Genomic DNA, 21633 nt, shown 5'->3' on the forward strand with positions numbered 1-21633 from the left:
GTATTCATGAGTTCACCTAAAGCCCATTAAAAAAATCCCATACTAATAATATAATATAATAATAAATTGCCAAATGCAGAAACATCAATGTAAGTTATCACGATGTAGTGGCTCTCGCTAACAGACAGAATTAAGTAACCAGAATTAGGTTAAAATATTCTATATACGTAGACCATGTTTCTAAAAATTTTGATATTTGGTTTTTATTTGAGGCAGATATTTTTTCCATTAAAATGTGATTTATGAGGAGGTTAGACCATTGGTCGATCGTCAGAGTTTGTTTATTTTTCCAGTTAACAAGAATTGTTTTTTTAGCGATAGTAAGGGCTACAAGTGTAGATTGAAATTGTTTATGTGGTAAGTCAGTTGTTGTTAGGTCACCTAGCAAACACAAGTTTGGAGATAAAGGTATCCTACAGTCCAAAATAGCGACTTTAGACCAGAAATACATAACCGGAGTACATAACCATAAAGCATGAACATAAGTGTCTGTAGTGTTTTGTAAACATTGGAGACAAATGTCGGAGTCTGAGAGTCCCATTTTCTTCATCATATATTGAGTAATGTATGTTCTGTGAATAATTGTATATTGGATAAGTTGTAAATTTGTGTGTTTTGTCATTTTAAATGCGTTTTCACAAACTTGAATCCAAAAGTGAGATTCCGGTGCTATAGACAAGTCTGTCTCCCATTTCGAGATGGGTAAAGACATTTTATCAGTATATAAAAGTAACTTATATATTTTTGAAAGTTTTTTTGTTGTTGTCGGAGAAAGCTTGTTAATATCTTTAGCTAAAACAGGTGGTTGGATTAATAGTATTTCAATTCATTTCAACGAGGAAAGATTATTTGAAATACAAGACTTTTGAGTTATGAGCATGGTCACGAAACAAAATCAATCTTAAGGTCCAAACAAAAGTGACTCTCATGGGGAAATGCAGCAAAAACACAACAACTAAACAAGACTGGGTAGAACTGATAAATCCCGTATGTAGCTTCGCATGGATATAAACATGGAGTCCTACAAAATTGTGGAGCGATCCCCTGTTGGAATCCAGTGGAATGCTCATGTAGTACACGCAAGACACCAGTTCCATGTTACGCAGTATGCATTTAAAATTGCAAAGGCAACTCATTTAGGACGCGTGTTAAAACTCCCCACTTCTTCTTCTGTCACTTCTGCTGTTTTGATTAGCAACAGAGTACAAATGGGCTCAGTAGTTACCACTTTACTGCCTTTGTGTGAATAATAGTGTCTACGGATTGAGATAGTCACAGCCGTTCGTTTGTTCCAATGTGAAAAGAGGCATTTATTTATCTTTAGTGGATAAGGCATCCGCCTGCTAACTAGGGCATGGTGTCTATCAGAGGGACAGCCAATATTGTCAGAAATACCGTATTTCTTTTTTGCAAGCTTATTTTGAAGGAAGACTCTTTCAACAAGAGTTCCTATCTTCAGTTCAGATTTTACGACGTACTGGAGAGGGTTCTCTTGCATTGTGGGTCCCAGATATACAATGGTACAGACAAATGACATTTCGAAGGAGAAGGCACACTTGGTTTACGCCGTACTGTTTTTTTTTTTTCAATTTATTAACAAGAAATGTTTTTTATACCAATGTTTACTGTAATTATAACTTGATGCTAAAGGCACCAATAAATCCATTATATCATCCGCATAGGGATCTCTAAAAAACATTGGCTTTAACAGCTGCTGATTTGGTTAGCAACAGTGTGCCAATGGGCTCAGCAGTTAACTCCTTACCGTCCTTGTGTGAATAATAGTGCCAATAAACTGTCACAGCCTATTTCCCTCATGGGAAAGAAGATGCGTTTGTTTACCATAAGTGGAAGACGCACCAGCAATTAATTGGGGTATGACATCTGCAGGGACAATAACTCATTTTTGATCATCTTTTTCAACCTTCAATAAGATTTCCCAATTTTGAGTTCAGGTATTGTGATGTACCTGAGAGGGTTATCTTCCTATACAGGAGGTCCAAAGCATATGATGATATCCACAAATAACGTTTCAAGGAAGAAGCCAGTGCAATTTCCACCCTACTTCATTGTTTTGCACTATTTTCACGTTGTTGTTGTTTTTTTAAAGTCCATAAAAAAATGGCCTCTTTTAGAAACAGTGACATGTAAGACTTAATATTGTGTCATGTATACTTGCTCAAAATAATACAATTATCATAACTTATTAAGAACAGTTTGTTAACGCAAACAGCCTGAAATAATGTAAAATGTATGTATCATGAGGCAAACAAATTACATGATATATATGTTGACTCCCTGAAATGAGCAACAAGACTCGCTTTCTTCGTTTTGGGCAACTTTTATTCCAATCCCCGGTTCAGTGGCGTCAAACAGTTTTCCATTCGTTCTTCACTCTGGACTCACATTCCCAGAAGTCACTTTGTGTGTCTCTTAAAGGTGTATCAAAATAATTACACAAGCACGCAAATAATATTCTGAATGAATTAAATGAATTATGTCATATTATAATCAATGTATTTATTTTTTTAAAAGGTATAGCCAATTTATTAATTTTCTAAATTATAATTTATAGGGCACCAAATATAAAACAAATTACAATATTTAGTCAACAATAGACAAAAATAGCGAAAAACAGTCTCATTAGACGTCAGTATTGTTTTGTGCTGAATCTTAAACTTATTGTCCCCATTCTTGTGTTTTAATTTACCGGTATTTAAAATTAAGTAGCAGCTTATAGCTACTATAAAACACGTCCACCCCCGGGAATCGAACCCAAGTCGTGATCAAGTATCCCGTGTACGAGGGCAAATCGGTTCACCTGAGCTCAATGTCTTGGTCACCATTGTTTTTGACATCTAATCAGTGTAGGCAGGGGGGACCAACCAATTAGAGGCAGAGGAGGGTAGGCCGTGGCTGAACGGTGAGCATCAGGGGCAATTTAGAAGTGGGTATACTCAATGCTGAGTGAAAAAGAAGTGGGTATGCTCCATATACCCACGTATACACACCACTGCCTAGAAGTGTTTTTTACACTAATGTTAACTGAAATGATCACTTTACTACCGCGTGAGCGTGTCACTTCCAGATGACCTCCATAAGAACAGAACTCCATCATGAACTCAGAACCCTGATCGATTATCAAGTAATCAAGTTAATCTCTATTTGCCACCATCAGTCACGCTACCCACCTGCCCTCACATCTATTAGCTGGCAGACAGACGCGAGAGTGGGACTAAATGAGTCTTCCAATGGCCTGCTGTGAGGCGCTTAAGGCAAGACGAACGTGGTGGACTCTGCCGGGTGTCCTCTAGTGTGTCGACGCAGGCGGTAGTGTCAAACGCAGTAGGAAGCTGCTGGAAAACAAGCACATGCCACCTCAGACTCCTCGGGGGGAGGGCGGCGGCACCCCATGTGCCTAATTTTTGCCATCTTCCGCTCCCCAGGAAGGATGCAGAGCTGACTTGATACACCGGCATTTTGCATTTGCAAACACGCATTCCCCACGAGGAAGAGATCTGCGCCCCACTTAAGCAGACAAGATCTCTGTGACTGTGAAATAGAATAGCAAGCGTTTCTTCACCCAAGTCGTGACTGTGCGAGCAGAGAGGGAATCATTTTACGAGGAAGGACCAGACAGACAGGTGAATGGCAAGGAGACATGCAAGCAAACTGAAAGGATGCGAAAGAGGTCTGTTTTATGGGGAAGGAGGTAAAACCCTGTGAAGTAGCCCAGAGGCACTCAACAGTTCCTCACTGACTCACTGGCGTGTTACCTTAAAAAAAAAAAAAGAAGGGGATGGTAATAACGGTGAGAGGAACTGTGCCCTGAATATTAAGAGACGCCAGAGACTCCTTTCAGATAAGGTTGGGAGCACTTTGGAGCAATGCAACCTGCTCAAAGACAAACAAGCAAAGGGATTATGCTGCTTTTAGCACTTTGGCGCACTGAGAATGGCGACGGGAAGACAGACAAGCCACCTCTTGTATGAATTAACTAATAATATGTCTTCTGGCTATCGAATACATTAAACGCATATCTGTCTTGTAGGTCGGGGAGAATTCCTCTTTCTATTAAAAGCATTACACCGAACAGTAATGTAGTGAACTATCTATAGTCAAACACAACTGGTTCCATGATGCGAATTTCAAAACAAAATTCTCTGTTGATGTCAATTAAGACTTAACCATAGGCACACACACATACCAACAATCATACATACAGCATTTCCCCTGCCTTGAAATCTAATTAAGAAAAGGCCTGACTGTCAGATGTCCTGAACGATTATCCTGACTGATTATTTGAGATGTTAAGAGCGATTTTTCCAACTCAACAATCTGGATGAGCAGTCATAAATGTTACCTGTTCAAGCAAGCCCCTTGCGCAGTCAACATTGAGTGCGGTCGAGTCACGGATGTCGCAATTGCGACGTGAGGCAGAACGCTAGGCAAACAGAATATGACCTGAAGCTTGCAATGTTGCCAGACACAAAAAGAGGAGCAACTGGTTATATTGTGTGTTTGTATAACGTGTTGATCAAGTCATTTGCCACAATAAAAATGTCAAGAGAAGCGTTTGCAACCAAAAGAGATGTGCTAACAGTTAGCCTAACTTCTTCTGTCTCTTCTTCTGCCACAATACTTCTCTTCTTCTTTGCATTTCTGGTAGCCTGGGTGCCTTATGTGGCATTGTGTTGCCCCATAGTGGTCAGTCTTGGTCCTACACCAGACATCTTATGTCAGTACAGATTTGCAATTTTCATTCGAGATATCAGACTGAGCCTGACAGTGAAAAGTTACATTTTGTGAAAAATTGACACAGCGGGGTTCCCATAAACAATCTGTGAAAAGTGGATTTGTGTATATAGCAGGAGAGACATACAAAAAAAAACACCCCCAACTGTCACACAAGTGTAACTTTAAATGTAATACTACCTAAGTAACACACACATTGGGGTTAGCCAGTCGGCAACTAGCGAGGTAGCGTCAAGAAGCTAACATGGCAGTATACCCGTCGTGATGTAAAACATCGCAGACGGACACAAGGCATTGGCAGTAATGTCTGACTAGCATGACACGTTGAAACCCTTGCTTCATGTAGATATTTGTCTCTTCTCGCGTGCTGTACAGTTTAAAAAAAAAAAGTGTTGCAAAGAATGCACACTTCAGTTCATCCTTTAGTGGCATCAGAAATAATGTCTCATGTGAAAGTTCTGATTCCAAATAAGACACCCTGAGATATTAAAGGTCCACTGTACATCCAACATGCATAGGCCCACAGCCTCAACAAACTTACCTTCAATTCTTGCAACAGCTGGAAGTACATTTTATTGTATTTAACGTTTTTTTTTTTTTTTAGCACTCATTGGCTTTTTTATCATGACACAAAAGGCCACAAATGACCTGACTGGCTGTCCATTTTATATCTCATTACCTCTCAGTGCTCATAAAGCACAAGCTTACTGTGTCTTATTACAGCAGTTCATATTCTACATTCACATATACTGCCCTGCATGTGTGATGTACTCATTCATTCTGCGACGCATGTGCTTAAAGAATGGTCATTAGACAAAACGTAATACAGTTTTCAAATAATAACCCTGCTCATAGTTGTACTGTGGCAATATTATGGCCGCTTCTGCGAGGCCATTAAGGTGGCCTCTGGGCAGAAAGCGAGGCTCCATCTACAATCAGAGCGACAGTTTATTGAGCTTTCGCACTGAGAAACGGGTTTCTGGGCTTTATAGATCTCACTTGAGCAAAAATACATTATGTTAAGCAATCAAGAAATCTAATATTGAAATAGCGAAACAGGGGCTGTGGATATTTTTTTTAGGGAGGAAAAATCATTTTTTGAATGATTCGTATCTACTAGTACAGTATACAGCATCACATATGGATATTTACATACAGTCACTGGCCCCTTCATTAGGTACAGCTCAACTTGTCGTTATATGATTTAAAGACAATACTTTAATTATGAGTGGCATTTAATGGTTACTGTATGTGCCATTCTATCACATATTTCGGCTCATCTCAATAGTGATTTGAACATTGGGACAACTCGAGTGATACACGGCACTCCACCACCACAACATTAAAAGGCACATTATAATGCCTCTACAGTATTTGTAAAGGGATGATTTGCACTATATCACATCTCATCAAATTGGTCAGCACAGCTGTACCTAATGCTGTGGCAGTGAGTATTGCGAGTCTTTCAGTGAATACTTCACTGGCACACAAAAAAAGCATTCCAAACTTCATTATATCCTGCAAAACACTTTCATTTAAAATAAATAACAAATAAATCACTAGTTGCACATCTTACCTTGAGCCCTGGTGCAGAAGCACATCGCCGAGAGCAGAATCCAACAGGAGACCCACACCTTCCTGACCCGTCCAGACGCTGCCATGGTCCGGCGTTGCTGCTGCTGCTGTTGCTGCTGCGGCACCTCCACCGCCGCCGCCACAGTCGAGACTCCGGAGCGCTTCTTTCCGCGTCCCCACGCAGGAAACGTGTTGCTCTGGAGCGGCCGCACGTACGCACGCACACTCCCGGGGAGAGAGACAAGCGTCCTGGCTGGTGCTTCTGCTTCTGTCGCTTGACGCTGCTGTGCTGCGGTCGCGGCTGCTCTTGTGCGTCAGACTGGTGATGAGGGAGAGAGACCCGGCTGGCGCGCGCGCACACACACACACGCACGCAAGGTATGGGAAGAGCCAGGCAGCGTGAGCCCAATTGAATTTTGAAACGCGCTCTTGAACGTCACTTTGAACGCATTAATACTGACCACTTAAGTATGAATAAATTAGAGTGATTACTGACCATTGAGCTGAGAGAGAAATTATCCAGTTTCAATTATTGGTCCATGAATTAGTATATTGACTACAAATAATGCATCTATCTATGCCTACTACGTATACCGACAGGCAGAACAATTAAATGTTCTCCACAAGATTGCAGATCGTACATAATTAACCTGTGTATTATTTTTTATTTCAACCAGGGTGCTGTAAGAGATCATCGGTGGTACCGAGGAAAATTATCCAATTTTGTTTAATTTGTCCCCCCAAAAAATCAATATATTAAACAAAAATACAGTATATGCTTGTTCATCTATCTATACTAGCGATATATAGTGATGGGCAGCATGAATGCTCTTTTATATGACAGAAGGTACAATAAACATAAGTATCCACCTGTTGCCATTCATACAACAGAATAAGTAACTGTTTGCAAATGTTTCAGCTTTGTGTTCAAATAAACATGTTCAGATTTCACAATGTATCTAAATTTGAGACCATCTATTCATTATTTGCCTAATGACATTTTTTTGTGACGTTTGAGTGATCTTAGATTGTTCTCATGTAAAGCATGTGCCCTGGCTAAAGGTTGAGAAAGACCCATTTAAAGGAGTAACCATCAAATGAGCTACTCCTTAGTCATTTAATTGTGTTTTTAAGTGTTGGTTTCCAACTTTAGGTGAAGATAAACGACTTCTCTTAAATTTCACCGTGCTAAGAATGCATCATCATGCACTTATATGCACTAAAAGTGCATTTTATTATGGTTTGATAGCCACAGAAGCTCTGTACGTTACTGCCACCATGCGGCAGACACAGGTATTAATTCCCCTCCCTATTTGGATTGCTGTGATTGCGTTTTAGCCTGGATTTGAATTTAAAAAAAGAATCCCTCAATGAACAAGTCCTCAAAAACATTTTAAATGCCTTCGAGGATTAAGCAATGATTGTGTGTGGTTGTGAAAGCGCTATGCTGTATTTGCAGAGATGATCCTGGAGTAATGCCCATAACTGCCAATGATTATTAAACAAGCAGGAAATAGCCTAACTCAAAGGAGCCTGGCGGAATACAAAACGAGGAGGAAGAAAGTAAAGTTGGTATTTGAAAGTAAAATGATTTAGAACAAGGCAAGCTCAGTGGACTAGTGGTTTTGGTTTTAGTGTTGTTTAGTGTCTGTCTAAAGGCCAATATGCCTGGTGATTAGGGAGTAACCCAGTAACTCTCATCCAAAGTTAGCTGGGATATGCTCCGGCTCAACCACAGCAGTTATGAGAACACGCATGATAGAAAATGAATGGATGGTTGAACAAGGCATTCTACAGTGCCTCAAGCATTTACAAAACAATTCAAACAAACACACATCCAGTATATTAGTTACACAATCAGGCTATTTCTTTTACTTGGCATTTCGCTGTCCTAAATTCCTCCCCAGGAATAAGAAGCACAAAAAAAAGTCCCGTCCTCCTGGTATTTGTGTTCTTAATTTACATTTTCCTGACTCTGCCATTATAATTCACAGTAGCAATTGCTGACAGGTGGATAACAACAAACAGTGACAAGACGATAACGAACAAAAGCAAACAATGTCTGATGTCTGAACGTTTTATAATCCGTATTTAAGTAGCCTATTCAAATATTGGTTCCTGTACGAAAACACTGTGAGCTGGTGCAGAGTAGCGGCTAAGTGACTCACAAACTGCACTGCTGTCAGTCTTTCAACAAGATGTCTGACAATTGTATTGAAGTATTGTCAGTTAACCACCTTTTCGCTGCTAATAAACAAAGAAAACTTATCTGACTCTATGCCTGAGCATTTTATAATCAGTAAAGCATTCAAAAGTGACCAAGTAGTAGAGTCAGTTAGCTGGCGACTAAAGGCTAACAGGCAAAAAATTCTGTCTTTCTCCAATTTGAAAGTTTTATAATCTTTTAGTTGGTTAAACGGCTAGCAGACAATCAATACTTGTCTTTAACCAACGAGTCCACATATTTTCTCATCAATTAAACTTTAAATTTTTGGCATTGTGGATTAGCGGCCAAGACAAGCAAATTGCATCTGTCCATCTCTACAAAGACTCCGAAAGTTTTATAACCAGTTATTTGCAACAATTTGCAACTGCACACTTTGTACTGCCAATTCGCCATCCACGAGCAGCTAAACTGCACCAACTGACAAACGAGCAGTAGCTCTTAAAAAGTTGCCTGAAGGAAATTGTCAGTTAGCCGCCGACTAGCACTTAAAAAATGAACAATTGCTGGTTGCTAGCCAACTGTAAGATGTCTGTCTCAATGAGTTAAAGAAATATTGGCACAGTCGTTTTGTCAGCATTATCACCAGTATTGGCAACCATAATATAATATATTAGTATTGTCAGCTAGCTACTGATTAGCGACATACAAACAAACTGAGTCTGTCCATGTCTTACTGAACAGTTTGAAAGTTGTTTTTTTTAAATCAGTTAAGCATCAGTCAAATATTGACTTGGTAGCATTCTCAGTAAGCCGCCAAATTGCAGCTAAACAGCTAACAGACAAACAAATTGCGTCTGTCCATCTCTCAACTCGGCTCAACTCAACTTTATGGAGCACTTTACTACAGCTATTCTTGCTAAGCATAAGCGTAACTGTGCTAGTATTGTCAGTTCACTGCTGAATAGCAGAAAAGTGACAAACAAACAAACAAAAAGTCTATCCATCACTTATCAAGTCTGAATGCTTGCGATCAGTTAAGCGTTGAAATATTGGAAACTGTATGCAAGCATAGTCAAACAACACTCATACAATAAGATCTTTTCTGATTAATTTTGAAAGAGGAAACCTCAAAAGAAAGAGTTAAAAATGGACTGTTGAGCTGCAATTATAATTTAGGTCTATAGGGAAAGGATACAAATCAGGGCCTGTTGAAGACACCTGGCATGAAGAAATACGGGCTGTAATATCTGCTTTTGGCCTCTTTGAACTTAATGAAAAATACATTTGAGGGCAATGAAGATGCGCTTCAAAGCACCATGATTCCAGGCATACACACACAAATCCATTATGTTTAGTTATTAAGGCACATCAGGGCCAGGCAGCATGCTAAGATCTGCTGCTGTTCAAAGTGTAAACAGGTGGTAGCTCCACTGGTGGGATGTCACCTCTCGCTGTCCTTCTTCACATCTTCTTTGTAGTGCTTTTTTGTCTCATTGCTTCCAGTGTATGGTGTCATCCAAATGTTCCATCCCCTCCGCCGCCCAGAGGACCAGCAACCCCCCTCCCGATAATGATGTACTGATTATGAGACTCTTGGGCTGGCAGATTGCTCTCCAGCCTCGTTGGCGTGCTGTGGAAAATTGCCGCCGTCTTGGAGGTTTCGCCGCCGCCACCACCTCCCGCTGTGAATATCAGACAGGCTGACATTAGCAAGCTGCTGGGGGACTGCGCTCTGGGGGCCGCAAGGGCAGGTGTTCTGTCTCTATGAGTGTTGTAGTGCAGTGGAAACAGAGGTTGGCTGATGCTACAATTCATGCATGGGCAGGGTTGGGAGGGTTACTTTTAAAATGTAATCCCTAACAGTTACAAGTTACCTGCTAAAAAATGTAGTTATTAACGTAATCCAGGTACCATCATTTTAAAATAATGTAACTGGAATACTTTTGGATTACTCCAATATTGAGTATGCTCAAGATAGACGGACGGAGATAGATAGATAGATAGATAGATAGATAGATAGATAGATAGATAGATAGATAGATAGATAGATAGATAGATAGATAGATAGATAGATAGTCATCCAATGACGATGCATGACATCAACTGCAAAATGAACTTTTATCCCTGTCACAAGTTTAACCGTGTATATGTTGTGTATGATGTTTAAATAGTGAATTTGGACGGTGTCACTCACATTATGGTTGTAGGCTAGCGGGCTAGCGGGCTAGCTAGCAAGAAGCTACAGCGCGTAGCATGTCGCTGGACTCTCAGCTCAAACTTTCGCTCCGAGTAAGTTTCAGTGAATACCGGTCGCCATTTCCTCCTCCCGTCCGTGAAACTTTTTCAAACTGCCCGCGTGTGTTGTGGAGGACACGACTAGTAAATTCGTTCGTTCCCACCTCCCTGACGTGTAGCAACGGCACCACTCGCACGGGCGTGCACGCGCTCTCTCTCTCTCGCTCTGTCTCTGTCTCTCTCTCTTCCTCTGTGTGTGTGTCTCTCTCTCTCTCTCTTTCTCTCTCTCTCTCTCTCTCTTTCTCTCTCTCTCTTACCCTCTCTCTCTTTCGCACTCTCTCATCGTAGAAATTGTAATCCCCATTTTTAATAAATGTACCTGTAATCTGATTACATGTTTTTTCCTGTAACTGTAACAGAATGCAGTTAAAAAATGTTGTAATCTGAATGCCTGTACATGTATTCCGTTACTCCCCAAGCCTGTGCATGGGGGAATGAAAACAACGTGTGCCGGTGGTGTCAGGACAAGCTGAACATATTTGGTGGTATTAATATGCTGCTTTACTAGGGAAAGTGAGAGCATGGTCCTTTTAAAGAAATGAATCCTCGCTGGTGGGCACAAACCTTGTATGTCCAGATATGGTCAATTACATTTTGTTTTTTGTTTACAAATTGATGCTAGTGGTCTGTCTTCACTTTGTTATTATCACACAAATTTGTTAGTGTTGAAAATTGCTTGAGAACATCTCCGACAATGCGCTTGAATGCTTTGGCATCCTCGTTTTGGCTCATAGCCAAAACTGACACAATAATTAGCAAGAAGGATTTAACAAGGTATTAAACAGATACATATCAAAATGCAGTTATTTAGTTCTCTAAATCTCTTAAAGTATTTACACTTTCAAAGGCTACATCTGCAACATTCCTTGGAAATCACAATGCCCCATTATTGGTGAGCTTCTTTGAGAACAGGCCCACAGGCTACTCATGTGGTCTTTGGGAGCAACCTGGTGCCCATTGGAACCATGACCCCTAGTGCTTCAGACAGGTGACTTGATTCCTGGTCAATTGAAGCAGCTAACAACAATTTCACTTAATTAATTTCACACATGTACTTTGCATTTTAATCCTGCCTGTAAAGTAGATGTAAGTGCATAAAGTGGAATTCAGGGAGAAGCAGTTGGTGGAAATGCGACAAAATCAGTGCTGTGGAGATTGGGAACAAGCATCATGCCCTTTCACCAGCCACCCAATTTGCATCAGCTCTGCTGATTTGATTGAAATGAGTTGCATTTGAGAGGCGCCTCACTTGCGTATGTAGGATCTGGGAGAGTGAAAGCAAACAATAAGGACAGGAAACGCACATCATTTGTCACATGTGAGAGATCAACTGTTTCAAGTGTAAGATGAAAAGCAGTCAGCTCTTTCGCTTTAGCTTCCCTCTTAATTGTCCACGCTCCTCTGGCTGACATTTGCACTGGCGCTGCCGTTGCGGGTTGCCTAATTGGATGCGCTCTCCTTGGCAAAGGAGGCCACGCTCCCTCTCTAGTTGCTACATCGGTCGTAACGCCTCATCGGCGGTGGCTTGCTCGCAGACAACATCGGGTCCCTCCCTGGCAACAGATCAACTCGCAGTTCTTTGCTTGAGACAGTTGTAACTGCAAATGGAAACATGAAAAATACAACCAAACTGCTGCCGGTAGATGGAAAGATGAGACTCTGAATAGAGTTAGTAAAAAGTATATTTCTTGCTTGCAAAGCACACAGGATACCGTCTCTCTGTTCACTAAGACTGCAATACACTACATCAAATCTACAAAAGTGTACCTTGCGACGTTCCATCATGACATCCAACATAAGACCAGCATGGAAAAAATCTGCACCTATATAGGCCTATTTAAAACCTCAAACAAAAGTTATTTCTAGGACGGTCACACACAATGCTCCCCCAAAGGGAAGTAGAACATTCAGGGTCAGAACAGGCATCATAAAACCATCAACCTAAACATTTTCTTTACAATATGTTCTAGGCAGGCCCACTAGTCAAAACATGCCATTCTGATTAAAATTGTGTTGGTTTAATATGAATTAAGCAGGAAAATCCAACCATTTTTATCCATCTCAGAGGGCGGCCATTTTGCCACTTGCTGTCGACTGAAATCGACATTACAGTTGATCAGGGCTCAAGCCCATAGCACTCTGAGGGGAGAACGTTTGCGAGTGTCGGCCAAGATGGCAATTGCACTCTCCCGACAGGGTTTGTTCAAGGTTCGCAAACGTTCGCCTAGAGTTTTAATGGAATAGTTTGGTGACAAGAAAAAAAAACATTAAATTTCCTTGTGTCATTGTTCGTTCAAGTTCACAATGTTCGCCTCAGGTTTTAATGGGTTTTCTAGTCTCAAAGAAATTTGTGTAAAAAAATAAAAAATAAAACTCGAGGTGAACGTTGAGGAAACGATGCAAACGCAAACAAACCCTGATGAGATGAGTGTGATATGGGCTTCAGGTAACGACCAATTACGGCTCACCTGTTTTCTCAAGCTGAGCCGTGATTGGTTGTTACCTGAGCTGTGATGCAAAATGGCCACCCCCTGGGAAAGATAAAAACAGGTGGATTCTGCTGCTAAACTCCACAGACACAATATTGCCGTAATCAAAATGCCGTGTTTAGACTAGTGGGGTTCTAAATTAACTTTATTTTTTATCACCAGCCAATGTGGCTGTTGACTCCCTAAAGTACCAGCAATCAGAATTTCTACCAGCATTTCTTTTTAAACTTTAGCGCCACTGTTTAACTCACACTATCTACCTGTGTTTGTTTCTCGCACACTAAACGTCATAACATATAATTATAGCACAGTATTTATTGGAAATGAAGGAGTCACTGCCAAGGATACAAATGACCGAGAACAAAACCGTGTGGAGCAGGGGTGGGCAATCCTGGTCCTTAAGAGCCAGAGTCCTACAGGTTTTAGATGTTTCCTTCCGCCAACACAGCAGACTGTAATGATCAGCATCGTTATCAGGAATCTGCAGAACTCTGCAGAAAACTCTGAATGGCTTCGATGCTGAGTCTGGTGTGAAACTCCTCTTCGAGTGTGTCTCCATGTATGTACAATGCTGCCCCCAGGTGGCCAAGGCGCACATACAAGCTCAATGAACAATTGAAGCAAATCATGTGGTGAAATGTTAGATTGTTCACATTTTATTTTGTCATGTCATTACGGTATAATTGTATAAAGTATAATATTATAGAGTAGTACTTTCACACCACAATGAATGTGTACAAAGGCGAAGACAACACACCAAAAATAAACATATTGTTAAATGAATACCTTTCTCAATCATAAATTTGTATAATTATTATTTTAAAGACATGTTTGATACATCTTTCCTATGGAATCTGTGCAGATGTGCTTCATAAAGTATAGCTTTCTATCTAACACCTGTGATGTCTCTTGTGTTTCTTTTGGAAGAAGAAAAAAAAACGAATAATGATTTGAAAATATTAGGGCATCTTTACCCAGGAGACAAGCCACTTAGGAATATTGCCTCAACTCACCAGCATAATTGGTCTCCTCCAGTCTCACTTTGATGTAAATAACATTAGCAATTTTCCAGTCGTTTCGCATTGATCCCCCGCCGCCGAGCGGTGCCCCCAAGAAAGCCGCTGCAAATTGAAAAGTCTTAAAGCCACAGACGCCCTGCCCACGTTTCATTCACGACGTCACCTGAAAGCCGCAACATTACTGGGATTGATTGTGCGCTTTGCTGCGGGGCCATTTCAGCAACACGCCGAGCCCTATTCCGACACACGCGCATTAAACGTGATGGACAATACAAAGTCACGCAGGTGCATTTATATCTATACGTTATGTGGCAAAGCAGCACTCCAGGACCAATTTCTCCGCCTGTTTCATCACCTTTCTTTTCATCAATCCGACACACGGCACTTGATGGAATGACATTTGTTTGCTGCAAGATGTCTCTCCCCTTTTATAACTCGCTTCCCCCGTGACTGATTTCTTATGAAGATGTTATTTCAGAAATGTTTTTCTTTTTTTCTCTTTGTCTCTCTTATCTCCCCGGCATGGGATCATTGAGGTAGATGGCTGTGATCATTTAGTCGTGAAATAGATTCAAAACAGTACATATTTATTACAGTGTGCTTGCAGATTTGCCAATTCTCACTGAGCATAAGCACAAATAATGTCCAAACTCTTAATAGAAGGTCTCTTTTGGTCAAAACACAAAAAGAATAAAGAGTTAAAACACTTACTTCTGGTTCAAATGCCAAGTACAGCTTTTATGAGGCTACTCTGCTGACCAGGGCAGAACTAAGGCATACAACACAACAAGCTGCTACTATGTTGCTAGTCTTGCTATATACTGTATATAAGTATAAACTTCTCCAAACCCTTGAGCAACTATTTCTAAGAAGCAACGATTAACAAATCTAGCAACCATTTCGAAGTTCTTGGAGGCTTGTCCTAACGGTTTTTTTTTTAGTTTGTGGCAAAACTGACTGCTCTTTTTAAACTGTTCACAATTCCCTCCACCGTTTGATGTAAATGGACTCGCCTCTCTAGCACTGCAGGTGCCGTCATCACCGCAAATACCAGAGAAACATAACCTTGCGGGCGCATGTAAAAATAATGATCACATATGGACGAACGAGTACATCCTGAGCAATTCACGTGACAGCTGAGATTATAGAGGCCAACACGGAAACAGGAAAAAGTGTTGAGAAGTATGGTTGGTTTTAGATGACCTTCTGAAAAAGGTCATCTTTGTCATCTGTAATGCAATTTTTTCAGAAGGTAATTAAAAGCTGTTTTTTCCTCATGCGAAACAAAAAATCATTTGGCCTCATTACTTTCCCACTTGGCAGCCTTTTGGCTGATCACACCGGTAAATGTTGAGCCCATAAACCCATCCACGCCCCTCCCTCCTCTGCACGAAATGGAATAGTATGGCATTATAAAAAAGACCCTGGGCCCGCAAAAGATTAGGTGGGATAAAAAGAGATATATAAGCCAGAGGTTTCTTACAATTTCACGCCGGTTTTAACTGGCGAATTTCTTCCCTGCGGAAGTCAACCATGCCTGAGTCACCTTCGTGTAAGATGCTGTTGCAGCACAGCCTAAAAACCCTCAACAGAAAAGATGCTGAAATCCTGTCTGAGGTGGGGAGGGTGGGGGTCTCAGTCGACCTCCTGCTGTTGTTATGGATGGTAGGGTGACACTCCGAGTGTGAGATTTACAAAGGAAATAATTCCCCCAAAAAAACAATAATATGCAAAACAGTTGCAATGACTATGGACCGACTTTAGTTGCTCGTCATAGTTGTATGCAGCGGTTGCAGCTTGCGATGTAAAATTAATTACCTTGATTCATTATGATGAATTACTGATCAACATTTTTTTTTATGTATTTTCAATAGGATGAATGTTCACATACAGATTCAGTATATATATATATTATATATCCATCCATTTTCTTAACCGCTTGTCCTCACAAGGGTCGCGGGGGGCACTGAAGCCTATCCCAACTGGCTTCGGGCAGTAGGCGGGGTACACCCTGAACTGGTTGCCAGCCAATCGCAGGGCACACAGAGACGAACAACCATCCACACTCACAATCACACCTATGGACACTTTGGAGTGCTCAATTAACCTGCCATGCATGTCTTTGGAATGTGGGCAGAAACCGGAGTACCCGGAGGAAAGCCACGCAAGCACGGGGAGAACATGCAAACTCCACCAGGAAGGCCGAAGCCCGGACTCGATCTCACGTCCTGTGCACTGGGAGGCGGACGTGCCCAAAAAATCGATTCCCATAAAACTCGCGATTCTCATTTAGTACGATTCAGAATCGATTTTAAATGTCCCAAAATAAATTTTATTTAAATTATTTTATACTGTCTTCCATTTGTTTGTGTGTGCCTTTATTGGGAGCGCTGTTCCTGTTGTACCCAATTTGGCCACTGAGGGGCAGTGTGGTTCCACGAGGTCTGATACACTGTTAAGTTGTAGCCACATTAGAGAGCAGAAGGAAACAGTCACGATCAAGTTATTCCAATAAAAGTTGTTTTTTTGCAGCGTGTAGCCGTACTTTTGAGTGATAAAAGTGCTGCGAGTAGCACGCTAATTAGCATTAGCAAGACAGACTGGAGTAGATCCTTACAATTCCTTGTACATCTATAAATTGAAGCAAAAATCATTGTCAATCAAATCATTTTGAATTAAAAAATCGCTCCCAATCGAAAATCGATTCTGAATCGAATCGCACACCCAAAAATCGGAATCGAATCGTGAAGAATCATTAAAAAATTCCCACCCCTAATATATATATATATATATATATATATATATATATATATATATATATATATATATATATATATATATATATATATATATATATATATATATATATATATGTGTGTGTGTGTAAGTGTTTCAGTTGCTGATGTCCTTCCATTATATAACATTTGACTAACTTCACCTTGGTCAACGGAATCAAATTTACTCCAGTCAATTTGAATTTATGACAGTGGCTTGAAAAATAAATGACATGTCACTATAGGGGGAACACAGAAAAATCAATTACTCCTTTTCTTATGTATACAGTTGCTTAAAGGTGAATTAAAGTGCACGGCGAATCACAAGGCTGAGAGCTTGCAATCAGATCAATGGCTTTGAATGATTACACTGTATGGCTGCCATTATACAGAATTAGTTGACTAAAAGTGTGGCAATTGAGTTGCCCCACTAACTTTGCGCTGTCAGCGTGATTTATGAGGTTTTTAGGGGAGTGGGCTGCGGTATAATGTAAATAAATGTGGTGGATACGGCAATGCGCCAGTGGGAGGGATCAGGCATTGTTGGGGCTGCCATGCACAGAACAAGAACATAATTCTTTTCTTTCCCAAAAGACGTTTAGCACTGAAAAGCATGAAAACAACAAAATGCTCAGCCTGAATTTTCGATCAACATGTATGGGTAAACTGGGTTCATAGTATTGTAGATGCAAGTTCCCTAATGCTCATAAAATCCAAAATACTGTGGCAATTGTTTTGATACTTTTAGAGGTTGAAGTTGACATGAGTCGAGATGTGCATGTGAATTTTGGCAAGCTATTCATGTGTCCATTAACTCATTTAATCCCAGCCATTTTCACCGGAGCAACCCCTTTCAATACCAGCCGTTTTCTGGGTTTGGTCATGTGACGTTCGCAAGCTGAGCCCTTAGGCACTGTGATGTCATTTTCAATCGACAGCAGTACGTATGTATGTTTGTACAAATTTGTCCTAAGTCTCCGTCTCGGAACAGTAATCCATTGGTAACCCAAGATCCAGTATACGTGCTTAAATTGTCCTGATAAGTTGAAGAAAACTCAGAACATGCAAATATTTTTGTGCAGAGAAGTGTTGTGAGACTTTGGGGGTGTATTTTTACCCTGAGAAAATAGCACATTCCCAAAATGACATCTAGTGTCATCCATCATTTTAGAATGGGTAAAAAGTGAAAAGCCATAAGTCAAAGAAAAATCAGTGACCAGATTTCATCTTCAACCCAATAAGAAATACGCTGTATAGCACATGTGGTTCAAGATTCAAAGATTTGTGCACCTTTCGAGGCATATTTTTACAAATATTTTGTTCCTGAATTTGACAACATCAGAGTTATTCCACTGACATAATACTGCGAAAGCTTGATTGTGCTCTTATTTTTTGGAATGGAATTGGATGACTGTAAAATGAGCTCTGTCAGGTTGGATCAAGCGCACAGTGGTTGTCTGAAACGCAGCAACTGGCATGTACTACTAATTAGTCATCAACAAACACATAATGTCTCGCCCGTTTTGCGATAGCATTCTAATGCCAGCCATGAGAAGAAAATTAGGCCTGCTCTTGTCAACGACATTGGAATGCAAGCGGCACGATCCTTCTCAGCAAATAAGGCTTGAAAAACGGACTCTGTCCAAAATAAAAGGAGAATAGATGAGCCATTAATGTTTTATTGACAGTATTTGTCCGTTTTTTTTTTTTTCTCGTAAGGTGCCATATTGATTTTCATACGGCCACCGTAAAGTCGACTGTAAAGCGCATGCGGCCATAACTTAGTTACAAGAGCACGAGCGCAGCGAGATAAAGGTTGACATCCCTTTTGCATGCGCCTCACGTCAGCCGCTATTTAACACCTGAGTGCCAAAGCCACACAAGGTTAACAAAGCAAGACATCATTTTCATTAGATAAGCCACTTGAGCTAATCACTGAGAGCTCTTGTGAAGTGATTATGTCAAAAACATAATTAGTGTCATTGTGACGTCAGGCGGACGTGGAGGGCTTTGAAATTGCGGCAGCTGCAGGGACTTCACCACTTTTGTCACTCCCAAGGGGCGGACAGTCGGACCTTTTAGCCAGCCACCCTAATATGGCTCCCGCATAAATTTGGTACAGCGCCAACAGGCAATGGTGTCCCGCAAGTCCATAAAACGTAACCGAAAAGCAGGCCTGTGGCCGTCTTTGTCGCAAGAACAGGCCTAGCAGTTGGGAATTGATCGATCCCTCGATCGTATTCCGGCTTCACACATGCGGGATTTGTCCCCTCAGGCAAGTAACAGAGCAGATTGTGATCTGATCCCTTCATCAGGCGATATGTTACGCCCGCCCCCCCCCCCCCCGACCTGCAGGAAAACAGCCTGGAGGCTTCAGCAGCCTCTGAAGTGAGCCCTCATCAATTCTATTTGATGCAACCGTTTTGAGATTTCGGATAAATTACATGAAGGGATCAGACTTTGACACATTAAACACATAAATGCATGATTCCTAGGAATGGCGCATTTAGAATCATTTAGAATCTTTAATACAAACATTCACGTCATATACAATACAGCTAACTATTTTTATTTATTATTATAGAACTTCTGTTCTCGATCACATCTGCAAATACCAGGGGTCTGCAACCTGCGGCTCTGGAGCCACATGTGGCTCTTTAGTCCCTCTCCTGTGGATTTTTGTAAAAATTTGTTTGTTTTTTTACGTATTTTTTATTTTTATTTTTTGACAAAATAAAAAGTGAATTAATGGTTTGGATAAATAATAATCATAATAATTAAGTATTTAAAAAATGTCAGTCCAAATTATTAAGTTGACAGAAAAAGAGACAAAAGTTGTTTTTTTTTAAATACCTAAAAATAACCAAAAAGTGACCATAAATGCCAAAAAGGAAGACAAAAACTCATAAAACATTCAAAACGTAAAATGTCCAAAATAAAAAAGAAAGACGGACAATTACTATAAAATGCACACAAAAAAATTCCCCAAAAGTCAGAAACTTTTTTTTTAAGTAGGAAAGAAAATGTTCGAAAAGGCAAAAATGTCAGAAAATTGATGGCAAAAAGGGCAGAAAAAAAGTATACGAAAAAAATAACAAAAAAATGTCCCCCCCAAAAAAGAAGAAGAGAGGCAGAAAATTACTATATGTCCACAAAATCGCTAAAAATGTCAGTGTCATGTTTTGGTTCTGTGTGTTTGGGTTTTTGTTTAGTTTTGGGTGTTGTTTTTGTCTGTGGTTGGTGTTTGTCATGTGTGTTCCTCGTCTCTCCCTTTGTCTCGTTATGTCTGATCACTTCCACCTGTGTGTTTTTCCCTTCCCAATGTGTGTGCGACCAATCAGTGCCCTCAGCCTATTGTGTTCCTCAGGTGTGTTTTATTAGTGTTGGTGAATTAGGCCCCGTCCACATGAAAGCCAGTTTCAATGTTTCCTCACAAGTTTCTTACCGTTCAGGCCGTTCGTCCACATGTCGCGGTTTTGGAGCTTGAAACCGATCACTTTTGAAACCGGGCTCCAGAGTGGAAAGATTTCAAAACGTGCCCTGCACGTGTCAGTCTGGACACCATATGCAGGATACTCCTCCAGTGATGACGTAATGGTCGCAGATTGACAAGGTAGGCGCCAATTCTCTTGTGACTGCGCGCCAACCGTCAGTGTGTCAACAACAATGGCGGAAAGCCGTGTCGTAGTCGTTTTGCGCAGCCTCCTTAGCTTGCTTATGCTTTTGCAGCAAAATATTTTGCTTCTTTATTCCTACGTTCAACAAGCGGTGTTGTATTTAAGTCACCTGCCATTGTCACTTCTCCTCTGTTTGTCTTTTTCATGTTGTTTTGATACATGCAAAGCCATGTTTGTTCTGTAGATTGCAATAAAGTTCGGGGGGAAAAAAGTGTTTGTCTTCTTCGCTTTCCGTTAACTCTCTGTGGCTGCGCTGCAGCGCCACTCCAGACTTGGCATATACATTACAGCCGTTAAACGTCCTCAGCGTCTTCTTTTGGACACACGCAATTTTGGAAAATGCTTCCGTGTGTACGAGATTTGTTTGAGGAGCGAAGCTTCCGTCTGGACGGGGCTTTAGTCTGTTGTTGTGTTTGTCCAGTCTGTGTGGGATCATTGTCGATGTCACGTGTGAGAGTTTGTGTTTCTCGCCGCATCAAGCTAAGCCCTCGTCATAGTTAAGTCGTCCACGTCTTCTTCGTCCTCACTGCCAAAGCTAGCCCATCTTTGTCTCCGTCAAGTTGCTCACGTTTTGCCAAGCCAGCCTCCTCTCGCCCCGTCCCGTCACGGCGACCAGCCCATCCTAGTCTACTCACCTTCCTTGTATCAAGTATCAATAAAGTTAGCCATATGGCAAGGTAGGCAAAATTTGCCTTAAGGCTAGGCTGGATGTTGCCATTACTGTATGTCTGAACTCATACTTTGACTTGAAAAAAAAGAAGAAGCTGATATTAACACAGTGATACCACTTTACCAGCCCGACATAACCTCCAGGCAAGCCATGTCAGACGTCTGGAGATATTTAAAGAGAAACACAGATGACACTTTGTAAGTCAACTGTAA

At 40.8% G+C, this 21633-nt stretch overlaps 1 protein-coding gene and 1 long non-coding RNA gene across 4 annotated transcripts in view; both read right to left on the minus strand.

Moving 5' to 3' along the window:
• sdk2a (sidekick cell adhesion molecule 2a) overlaps positions 1–6688 on the minus strand; it is a 184521-nt gene extending 177833 nt beyond the window's left edge. For 2 of the 3 annotated variants that reach the window (XM_077558669.1, XM_077558668.1), the window contains exon 1: positions 6332–6687. In XM_077558669.1, the coding sequence (XP_077414795.1) occupies positions 6332–6416 (85 nt within the window). In that variant the 5' untranslated portion in view covers positions 6417–6687. Of the gene's footprint in view, positions 1–6331 lie in introns of all 3 variants that reach the window. The other variant, XM_077558667.1, reaches the window with a different exon arrangement.
• Positions 6689–8393: 1705 nt separating this feature from the next.
• LOC144042904 (uncharacterized) overlaps positions 8394–21633 on the minus strand; it is a 183009-nt gene continuing 169769 nt past the window's right edge. Inside the window, exon 2 of the long non-coding RNA XR_013291008.1 lies at positions 8394–10179. This is a non-coding gene — a long non-coding RNA (uncharacterized LOC144042904). The remainder of the gene's footprint in view (positions 10180–21633) is intronic.

This window comes from Vanacampus margaritifer, chromosome 2, assembly GCF_051991255.1.
Source record: "Vanacampus margaritifer isolate UIUO_Vmar chromosome 2, RoL_Vmar_1.0, whole genome shotgun sequence".
Classification (NCBI taxonomy): domain Eukaryota; kingdom Metazoa; phylum Chordata; class Actinopteri; order Syngnathiformes; family Syngnathidae; genus Vanacampus; species Vanacampus margaritifer.